Consider the following 12324-nt stretch of genomic DNA (forward strand, 5'->3'; position numbering starts at 1 on the left):
CAAGGTTAAGGGTAGTGTCCCTGCAGGCTAGCTCCCTACGAACGTCCTAGCATATAAACTACACCTGTAGTAGTCGATCAGGGCCCGCTCATTCCATCCGGCAGCCAGAGTTCGAAAGTCCAGCCCGAAATCTTGTGCGCTCCTCATCCCCTGTCTGAGATGATACAAGTGTTCCCACGCCGCGCGGTGAAATCCTCGTAATTGTCCAACGTCGGTCCTTCCCTTCCCCAGATGGCGTTGGCCCATTCCAGTGCTTTACCAGTCAGACAGGAGATGAGGGCGCTCACTCTCTCGTGTCCCAAAGGGGCTGGCTGAACGAATGCCAGGTAGAGCTCCAGCTGGAGTAGGAACCCCTGGTACCCAGCAGCCGTCCTGTCATACGCCCCCGGGAGCGAGAGCCGAATCCCACTGGATCCTGGTGAAGGAGGGGTGGACATCGGTGTAGGTTGTTGTGGGAGCTTGAGGTATTTAATAGCAATAGCAAGGCTATGCTCACTGAGTCTGTGCAAAGCTTTCCTTAATTAGGTCAGTCACAGTGGTCAGGTATTCTGCCAATGTGTACTCTCTGTTTAGGGCCAAATAGCCTTCTAGTTTGCTCTGTTTTTTTGTTAGTTCTTTCCAATATATTTTTGTTTTCTCATGATTTGGTTGGGTCTAATTGTGTTGCTGTCCTGGGGCTCTGTGGGGTCTGGTTGTTTTTGTGAACAGAGCCCCAGGGCCAGCTTGCTTAGGGGACTCTTCTCCAGGTTCATCTCTCTGTAGGTGATGGCTTAGTTATGGAAGGTTTGGGAATCACTTCCTTTTAGGTGGTTCTAGAATTTTCCTGGATTTTGATAATTAGCGGGTATCGGACTAATTCTGCTCTGCATGCATTTTTTGGTGATTTACTTTGTTCACAAGGATATTTTTGCAGAATTCTGCATGCAGTCTCAATTTGGTGTTTGTCCCATTTTGTGAATTATTGGTCTCTAGCTCTCTGTCTCTCAATTCAATTTCAATGTAAGGGTTTTATTAGCATGGGAAACATTGGTTAACATTGCCAAAGCAAGTGAACTAGATAATAAACAAAAGTGAAATTAAATAAAAAAAATGTACAGCAAACATTACACTCACAGAAGTTCCAAAATAATAAAGACATTACAAATGAAATGTTATGTGCAAATAGTTGAAGTACAAAAGGGATATTGGTTATATTTTGGATTGGATTTGTTTTTTGAATTCTTTGTGTATCTGTGTAATCTGAGGTAAATATGTGAATTTAATATGGTCATTCATTTGGCACGAGGTTAGGAAGTGTAGCTCTGTTTCTCTCTCTCTCTCTCTCTCTCTCTCTCTCTCTCTCTCTCTCTCTCTGTCTTTCTCTCTCTCTCTCTCTCTTTCTCTCTCTCTCTCTCAATTCAATTCAAGGGGCTTTACTCTCTCTCTCTCGCTCTCCCTTTATCACACTCTCTTACTCTATATTGATTTATGTATACAGAGGATTTGTCTGTGTAATGTGTTTATTTAACCATCTCTCTCCTTCTCTCTCTATCACTCTATCCTTCTCTCTCTAGCTCCACATAGCGTGTGCTAGTGGCTACAGAGAGGTGGTGTCCGTGCTGCTGGAGCATGGGGTGGACCCTCAGCCCTCCGACAACAGCTATTGGACACCTCTCCACCTGGCTGCCAAATATGGACAGGTACTGACTGTCATGTACATTCACCTATCCACTCCTGTCAGATCCATGGAGGTGAACAAGAATTTGATTAGTGAATTAACACTTTTCTAAAATTACATTCAGCCTTAATCTTGTATGGGAAGGTAGAATGTTTAACAATTGGCTGGGAATCAATCATTTTTAATGAATAGTTTATAAATCAGTATTTGGTGGCTAGTTTATAGACGGCTATTGTCTGGCTAGTTTATAGACTGCTATTGTCTGGCTAGTTTATAGACGGCTATTGTCTGGCTAGTTTATAGACCGCTATTGTCTGGCTAGTTTATAGACTGCTATTGTCTGGCTAGTTTATAGACGGCTATTGTCTGGCTAGTTTATAGACTGCTATTGTCTGGCTAGTTTATAGACTGCTATTGTCTGGCTAGTTTATAGACCGCTATTGTCTGGCTAGTTTATAGACTGCTATTGTCTGGCTAGTTTATAGACTACTATTGTCTGGCTAGTTTATAGACTGCTATTGTCTGGCTAGTTTAGAGACCGCTATTGTCTGGCTAGTTTATAGACCGCTATTGTCTGGCTAGTTTATAGACCGCTATTGTCTGGCTAGTTTATAGACCGATATTGTCTGGCTAGTTTATAGACCGCTATTGTCTGGCTAGTTTATAGACCGCTATTGTCTGGCTAGTTTATAGACCGCTATTGTCTGGCTAGTTTATAGACCGCTATTGTCTGGCTAGTTTCTAGACTGCTATTGTCTGGCTAGTTTATAGACCGCTATTGTCTGGCTAGTTTATAGACTGCTATTAAGTACATGGTGACAGAGACTTCCTTTGCTGTGCTAAGTCTCCTCAGCACTACACTCTTGATTACAGTCCCTACCCACTTCACTGGAGGCTGGGTCTGGCACTGCATACAAACTAAACACGATAATGAACCTGCTCAGCGTTATCATCAACAGGCACATTCAGAGAGCAGGTGACAGCCTCATCGCACCGTCTCTGAAACACTTTTTACAAGTATGTTTATAGGTTAAATAAAATAGTTATGGAATTAGGCTAGGTTAACGAATTAAAAACACAATATGTAGCCTACAATTAGGTTGCATTCATCTCTTGATTCCACTACTGCTGTCTATTAGTAATTGTATGGAGGTCAGTAATGTGGTGTTCAGTTGTTTATGGGTCACTAGTGTTGCAAGTTGCTTCTTGCTTCAGTCACAGCAACGTTAGCTCATACAATCATGCAGTAAACTCAGCGATCCCTGTAACCATAGAACTGGTATTTCACTGACACACATAACAGGCTAATATTTCACTATCCTGCGTAAACAACTCTCCCTCTAAGCCCATTGACGGTAGCCTATTACTGTAGTTAATTAGGCTTATTTCTCATTCGCTAGCTCTCACGTCTCCCTGACCTTTCCCTGAACCTTATCTGACCTTTGATGCCAGACAGGTGGTCATTACAGTGGTGGGGGTGTATGTATAAAGTTTGGAGTGGAGTATGTGGATTCGTGCCTTTTGGACTGGCTGTGGAGGTATATACATCATGCAGAGAGGAACCCATCCTTTACACATCATCATGCAGAGAGGAATCCATCCTTTACACATCATAATCATCATGCAGAGAGGAACCCATCCTTTACACATCATAATCATCATGCAGAGAGGGACCCATCCTTTACACATCATAATCATCATGCAGAGAGGAACCCATCCTTTACACATCATCATGCAGAGAGGAACCCATCCTTTACACATCATCATGCAGAGAGGGACCCATCCTTTGCACATCATGCAGAGAGAAACCCATCCTATATACATCATCATTATGCAGAGAGTAACACATCCTTTACACATTATCATCATGCAGAGAGGAACACATCCTTTACACATCATCATCATGCAGAGAGAAACCCATCCTTTACACATCATCATCATGCAGAGAGGAACACATCCTTTACACCTCATCATCATGCAGAGAGGAACCTATCCTTTACATATCATCATGAAGAGAGGAACCCATTATTTACACTTCATCATGCAGAGAGGAACCCATAATTTACACATCATCATCATGCAGAGAGGAACCCATCCTTTACACATCATCATCATGCAGAGAGGGACACATCCTTTGCATATCATGCAGAGAGGAACCCATTCTTTACACTTCATCATGCAGAGAGGAACCCATCCTTTACACATCATCATGCAGAGAGGAATCCATCCTTTACACATCATAATCATCATGCAGAGAGGAACCCATCCTTTACACATCATCATCATCATGCAGAGAAGGACCCATCTTTTACACATCATCATCATGCAGAGAGGCACCCATCTTTTACACATCATCATCATGCAAAGAGGAACCCATCCTTTACACATCATCATCATGCAGAGAGGAATCCATTCTTTACACATCATAATCATCATGCAGAGAGAAACCCATCCTTTACACATCATAACGCAGAGAGGAACCCATCCTTTACACATCATCATCATCATGCAGAGAGGAACCCATCCTTTACACATCATCCTGCAGAGAGGAACCCATCCTTTACACATCATCATCATCATGCAGAGAGAAACCCATCCTTTACACATCATCATCATCATGCAGAGAGGAACCCATCTTTTACACATCATCATCATCATGCAGAGAGAACCCCATCCTTTACACATCATCATGCAGAGAGGAACCCATCCTTTACACATCCTAATCATCATGCAGAGAGGAACCCATCCTTTACACATCATCACGCAGAGAGGAACCCTTTACACATCATCATCATCATGCAGAGAGGAACCCATCCTTTACACATCATCACGCAGAGAGGAACCCATCCTTTACACATCATCATGCAGAGAGGACCCATCCTTTACACCTCATCATCATTCAGAGAGGAACCCATCCTTTACACATCATCATGCAGAGGACCCATCCTTTACACCTCATCATCATTCAGAGAGGACCCATCCTTTACACCCCATCATCATGCAGAGAGGAACTCATCCTTTACACATCATCATGCAGAGAGGAACCCATCCTTTACACATCATCATCATGCAGAGAGGACCCATCCTTTACACATCATCATCATGCAGAGAGGACCCATCCTTTACACCTCATCATCATTCAGAGAGGAACCCATCCTTTACACCTCATCATCATGCAGAGAGGACCCATCCTTTACACCTCATCATCATGCAGAGAGGACCCATCCTTTACACCTCATCATCATGCAGAGAGGACCCATCCTTTACACCTCATCATCATGCAGAGAGGAACCCGTCCTTTACACCTCATCATCATGCAGAGAGGACCCATCCTTTACACCTCATCATCATTCAGAGAGGACCCATCCTTTACACCTCATCATCATGCAGAGAGGAACCCGTCCTTTACACATCATGCAGAGAGGACCCATCCTTTACACCTCATCATCATGCAGAGAGGACCCATCCTTTACACCTCATCATCATGCAGAGAGGACCCATCCTTTACACCTCATCATCATTCAGAGAGGAACCCGTCCTTTACACATCATGCAGAGAGGACCCATCCTTTACACCTCATCATCATGCAGAGAGGAACCCGTCCTTTACACCTCATCATCATGCAGAGTGGATATAGTATCAGCTACATATCAGACAACTGTTTTGTAGATATGGATATGGTATCAGCTACATATCAGACAACTGTTTTGTAGATATGGATATGGTATCAGCTACATATCAGACATCTGTTTTGTAGATATTCATATGGTATCAGCTACATATCAGACAACTGTTTTGTAGATATTCATATGGTATCAGCTACATATCAGACATCTGTTTTGTAGATATTCATATGGTATCAGCTACATATCAGACAACTGTTTTGTAGATATGGATATAGTATCAGCTACATATCAGACATCTGTTTTGTAGATATTCATATGGTATCAGCTACATATCAGACATCTGTTTTGTAGATATTCATATGGTATCAGCTACATATCAGACATCTGTTTTGTAGATATGGATATAGTATCAGCTACATATCAGACAACTGTTTTGTAGATATGGATATAGTATCAGCTACATATCAGACATCTGTTTTGTAGATATGGATATAGTATCAGCTACATATCAGACATCTGTTTTGTAGATATTCATATGGTATCAGCTACATATCAGACATCTGTTTTGTAGATATTCATATGGTATCAGCTACATATCAGACATCTGTTTTGTAGATATGGATATAGTATCAGCTACATATCAGACAACTGTTTTGTAGATATGGATATAGTATCAGCTACAGATCAGACAACTGTTTTGTAGATATTCATATGGTATCAGCTACATATCAGACAACTGTTTTGTAGATATGGATATAGCATCAGCTACAGATCAGACAACTGTTTTGTAGATATGGATATGGTATCAGCTACATATCAGACATCTGTTTTGTAGATATGGATATAGTATCAGCTACAGATCAGACAACTGTTTTGTAGATATGGATATAGTATCAGCTACATATCAGACATCTGTTTTGTAGATATGGATATAGTATCAGCTACATATCAGACAACTGTTTTGTAGATATGGATATAGTATCAGCTACATATCAGACAACTGTTTTGTAGATATGGATATGGTATCAGCTACATATCAGACAACTGTTTTGTAGATATGGATATAGTATCAGCTACAGATCAGACAACTGTTTTGTAGATATTCATATGGTATCAGCTACATATCAGACAACTGTTTTGTAGATATGGATATAGTATCAGCTACAGATCAGACAACTGTTTTGTAGATATGGATATAGTATCAGCTACATATCAGACATCTGTTTTGTAGATATGGATATAGTATCAGCTACAGATCAGACAACTGTTTTGTAGATATTCATATGGTATCAGCTACATATCAGACAACTGTTTTGTAGATATGGATATAGTATCAGCTACAGATCAGACAACTGTTTTGTAGATATGGATATATTATCAGCTACATATCAGACATCTGTTTTGTAGATATGGATATAGTATCAGCTACATATCAGACAACTGTTTTGTAGATATGGATATAGTATCAGCTACATATCAGACAACTGTTTTGTAGATATGGATATAGTATCAGCTACATATCAGACAACTGTTTTGTAGATATGGATATAGTATCAGCTACATATCAGACAACTGTTTTGTAGATATGGATATGGTATCAGCTACATATCAGACATCTGTTTTGTAGATATGGATATAGTATCAGCTACATATCAGACAACTGTTTTGTAGATATGGATATGGTATCAGCTACAGATCAGACAACTGTTTTGTAGATATGGATATGGTATTTTCTGTGTAATAATGAAGGTGTGTGTCTATGTCTGTCCGTCTCTCCTTGCAGACAAGCATCGTTAGCCAGCTACTGAAGCACAGAGCAGATCCAACTCTCCTAAACTGCAACCAAGACAAGCCCTCAGGTATAATACAGTGACACACATGCACACACACACACACACACACACACACACACACACACACACACACACACACACACACACACACACACACACACACACACACACACACACACACACACATACGCTAGGCAGGTTGTAATGAAGCAAATAGATGGCTTTCGATTGGTCCAGCTGAGTTATCTACATAGCCTACTGTTCCAGTGGTCACTCAGATAACCCACTAGAGTCGAATGACGCACCGGTGCGTATATCTAAGTTACATAACAAAAAAGTCTGAAAAATCTGTCAGTTTAAACTAGAAACCTGTTTTATTGCATTGAATGCGTCTCAGTCCGCCAGGGTTGCACTTCCTCATCTGTGGTGAAAGTTCACAGAGTGGTGTTTGTCAAATGAGTTTTCATGACCGCAACATAAGTGTATGTAAACAAAAATCAACTATACTGTACATACACTTAGGTTGGAGTCATTAAAACTCGTTTTTCAACCACTCCACACATTTCTTGTTAACAAACTATAGTTTTGGTAAGTCGGTTAGGACATTTACTTTGTGCCTGACACAAGTCATTTCTCCACCAATTGATTACAGATTATTTCACATTTAATTCACTGTATCACAATTCCAGTAGGTCAAAAGTGTACATACACTAAATTGATTGTGCCTTTAAACAGCTTGGAAAATTCCAGAAAATGATGTCATGGCTTTACAAGCTTCTGATAGGCTAATTGACATAATTTGAGTCAATTGGAGGTGTACCTGTGTATTTATTTCAACTTACCTTCAAACTCAGTGCCTCTTTGCTTGACATCATTGGAAAATCAAAATAAATCAGCCAACCTCAGAAAGAAATTGTAGACCTCCACAAGTCTGGTTCATCCTTAGGTGCAATTTCCAAACGCCTGAAGGTACCACGTTCATCTGTACAAACCATAGTACGCAAGTATAAACACCATGGGACCGCGCAGCCGCCATACCACTCAGGAAGGAGATGCGTTCTGTCTCCTAGAGATGAACATACTTTGGTGCGAAAAGTGCAAATCAATCCCAGAAAAATATCAAAGGACCTTGTGAAGATGCTGGAGGAAACGGGTACTAAAGTATTTATATTCACAGTAAAACGAGTCCTATATCGACATAACCTGAAAGGCAGCTCAGTAAGGAAGAAGCCACTGCTCCAAAACTGCCATAAAAAAGACAGACTACGGTTTGCACATGGGGACAATGATCGTACTTTTTGGAGAAATGTCCTCTGGTCTGATGAAACAAAAGTAGAACTGTTTTGCCATAATGACCATCGTTATGTTTGGAGGAAAAAGGCGGATGCTTGCAAGCCGAAGACACCATCCCAACCGTGAAGCACGAGGTGGCAGCATCATGTTGTGTGGATGCTTTGCTGCAGGAGGGACTGGTGCAATTCACAAAATAGATGGCATCATGAGGTCAGAAAACTATCTGGACATTTTGAAGCAACATCTCAAGACATCAGTCAGGAAGTTACAGCTTGGTCGTAAATTGGTCTTCCAAATGGACAGTGACACCAAGCATACTTCCAAAGTTGTGGCAAAATGGCTTAAGGACAACAAAGTCAAGGTATTGGAGTGGCCATCACAAAGCCCTGACCTCAGTCCTATAGAACATTTATGGTCAGAACTGAAAAAGTGTGTGCGAGCAAGGAGACCTACAAACCTGACTCAGTTACACCAGCTCTGTCAGGAAGAATGGGCCAAAATTCACCCAACTTATTGTGGGAAGCTTGTGGAAGACTACCCGAAACGTCTGACTGTCACGCTCGTCGAAATGAGTGGACCAAGGTGCAGCGTGGTAGGCGTACATTTTCCTTTATTAAATGAACACCGAACAAAAACAACAAAATACCAAACGAAACGTGAAGCTAAATAATAGTGTGAACAGGCAACTATCCATAGTCAAGATCCCACAAAGCACAATGGGAAATGGCTACCTAAATATGATCCCCAATCAGAGACAACGATAAACAGCTGCCTCTGATTGGGAACCATACTAGTCCAACAGAGAAATATAATTAACCTAGATAACACACCCTTAAATCACACCCCGACCTAACCAACATAGAGATTAAAAGCTCTCTATGGTCAGGGCGTGACAGTACCCCCCCCCCCCCCCCCCCCCAACGTCAAGGGGGAGGCTCCGGTGCGGGGCGTACCGGAGTGGACAAGTACCCACTCGTGGACAAGTACCCACTCGCTCGTGGACACTTCATCGGAGGAACTGGACCGTGCCGCGTTGCCGGAGGAACCGGACCGTAGATCGTCGCCAGAGGAGCCGGAACGTAGATCGTCGCCGGGGACTCCGGACCGTAGATCGTCTCCAGGGACTCGGGACCGTGGTTCATCAACCGGAGGCTCCGGACTGGGAACCCTCGCAGGAGGCTCTGGACTGGGAAACCTCACAGGAGGCTACGGACTGGGAAGCCCCGCTAGAGGCTCTGGACCGCAGACCGTCTCAGGAGGTTCCGGACCGCGGACCTTCTCAGGAGGTTCCGGACTGTGGACCGTCGTTGGAGGTTCCGGACTGTGGACCATCGTTGGAGGTTCTGGACTGTGAAACGTCGCCGGAAGCTCTAGACTGGGAACTGTCGCCGGAAGCTCTGGACTGTGGAGGCGAACTAGAGGCCTGGTGCGTGGGACTGGTACAGGTGGCACCGGGCTGATGACATGCACCTCAGGGCGAGTGTGGGGAGGAGTCACAGGACGTACTGGACTGTGGAGGCGCACTTGAGGCCTGATGCGTGGGACTGGTACAGGTGGCCCCGGGCTGATGACACGCACCTCAGGGTGAGTGCGGGGAAGAGGCACAGGACGTACTGGACTGTGGTGGCGCACTGGAGACACAGTAAATATGGCCGGTGCAGGATATACTGGGCCGTGGAGGCACACCGGAGGTCCGGAACGTGGAGCTGGCACAACGCTTCCTGGCTGGTGTCAGTTGCGGGGCGCTGGCACATGACGCACTGGGCTGTAAAGGCGCACTGGCGACACAGTGCATAGAGCCGGCACAGGATATCCTGGACCGAGGAGACGTACTGGAGACCAGGAGCGCTGAGGCGGCACAACCCGTCCTGGCTGGATGCTCACTTTCGCACGGCAAGTGTGAAGAGCTGGCACCAAGCGCACTGGGCTGTGAATGCACACTGCAGAGACAGTGCGTTTCACCGCATAACATGGTGCCTGAATGGTCACATGCTCCTTAAAGCGAGTGTGGGGAGTTGGCTCTGGTCTGGAACCTGCCTCCGCCAACCACCCCTAGTGCCCCTCGTGCTTGCGTGTGCCTCTCGTGCTTGCGTCTTGGTTGCGAACCCCGGAGTTGTCGTTGACCCTCCTTCGCTGCCTCCGTCTGCTTCCCCAGCAGGCTTTCATATCTCTCCAATACTTCCTCCCAAGTCCAGGCCATTCTCTCCTCAACCTCCTCTATAGACAAGGATGCCATCTCCTCCCGAGCACGCTGCTTGGGCCGTTGATGGTGGGATCTTCTGTCACGCTCGTCGAAATGAGTGGACCCACCCCTAAATCACACCCCGACCTATCCAACATAGAGAATAAAAGCTCTCTATGGTCAGGGTGTGACATTGACCCAAGTGAAACTATTTAAAGGCAATGCTACCAAATACTAATTGAGTGTATGTAAACTTCTGACCCACTGGGAATGTGATGAAGGAAATAAAAGCTGAAATAAATAATTCTCCTGTCACGTTCTGACCTTTATTTCCTTTGTTTTGTCATTATTTAGTATGGTCAGGGCGTGAGTTGGGGTGGGCAGTCTATGTTTATTTTTCTATGATTTGGGTATTTCTATGTTTCGGCCTAGTATGGTTCTCAATCAGAGGCAGGTGTCATTAGTCGTCTCTGATTGAGAATCATACTTAGGTAGCCTGGGTTTCACTGTGTGTTTGTGGGTGATTGTTCCTGTCTCTGTGTTTGCACCAGATAGGGCTGTTTTGGTTTTGCACATTTCTTGTTTTTGTTAGTCTATTCATGTATAGTTTCTTGATGAAAGAACCATGAATAATAACCGCGCTGCGTTTTGGTCCGCCTCTCCTTCATCTCAAGAAAACCGTTACATCTCCCTACTATTATTCTGACATTTCACATTCTTAAAATAAAGTGGTGATCCTAACTGACCTAAAACAGGGAATTTTTACTAGGATTAAATGTCAGGAATTGTGAAAAACTGAGTTTAAATGTATTTGGCTAAGGTGTATGTAAACTTCCGACTTTAACTGTATCTTGTAGATTTAGAACAGACACTTCAAAACGTTGTTTCTTATGACTTATTTTTTAGACTGTCCTATTTGCCATGTATGAATGTGTTATTCTGTGCGTTTCTATGGGCTTTAGTTGTAATGGCCAAAATCAATATTTTCTATTACTTATTTTTATTCAACTTTTTTTACACCTACAGGGGTAATCAGATGTGATAAATAATCCATAGTATGACCATCTTAAAACAATTCCATATGATATGGTGTGTGTGTGTGTGTGTGTGTGTGTGTGTGTCCGTGTGTGTCCATGTCCATCCCCATTAACCAAACATAAAATTAACACTCCACTCTCTGCCAGATCGTATATTTGGACACACAAACACATACACACAGAGACAGACACACACATGCACATATACACTGAGAGAACAGATCATCGGCGCTGATTTGATTAATTCCATAGTGGGTATGAAGCTAGAAAACCATTACTCAAGTACATTATCTTTCATTTATTTATAGAAGCACTAACATGATTCCTTCTCATTTCATGTGCATGTGTGTGTCTGTATGCATCATTGTGCGCGTGTGTGTATGCATGATGGTGTGTGTGTGTGTACGCATGATTGTGTGTGTGTGTATGCATTGTGTGTGTGTGTGATTGTTTGTACAGTTTGTGTGCGCCCGCGTGTTTGTGTGTGTGCATGCATGTCTGCGTATGCGTGTGTGTGAGGAGTTGAGAGACAGCTCCTTGTTGCTGTTTGCGGTAACACACAGGATCTATGGGCTTCTGTTTCATCTGTCTGCAGCGAAGTATCTGTTGTCAGACACTCTCATGCTGTTAGGGATGCTAACCTGTCTATTCCCCTGGGCTCCATGCCTCAACAGCACAGGCATGAAATCCCCAGGGGAAAAGAGACTTTGTTTCCTTTGGCTGGACAGCATACAGA

The 12324-nt window shown here is 43.4% G+C and overlaps 1 protein-coding gene across 1 annotated transcript in view; it reads left to right on the plus strand.

Annotated features, from left to right (window-relative positions):
- Positions 1-12324, plus strand: part of LOC110504559 (unconventional myosin-XVI) — a 223858-nt gene that overhangs the window by 71868 nt on the left and 139666 nt on the right. The window contains exons 7-8 of the mRNA XM_036975024.1: positions 1554-1679; positions 7067-7142. Of these exons, the coding sequence (XP_036830919.1) occupies positions 1554-1679; positions 7067-7142 (202 nt within the window). The remainder of the gene's footprint in view (positions 1-1553; positions 1680-7066; positions 7143-12324) is intronic.

Source organism: Oncorhynchus mykiss, chromosome 3 (genome assembly GCF_013265735.2).
Source record: "Oncorhynchus mykiss isolate Arlee chromosome 3, USDA_OmykA_1.1, whole genome shotgun sequence".
Taxonomy (NCBI): Eukaryota; Metazoa; Chordata; class Actinopteri; order Salmoniformes; family Salmonidae; genus Oncorhynchus; species Oncorhynchus mykiss.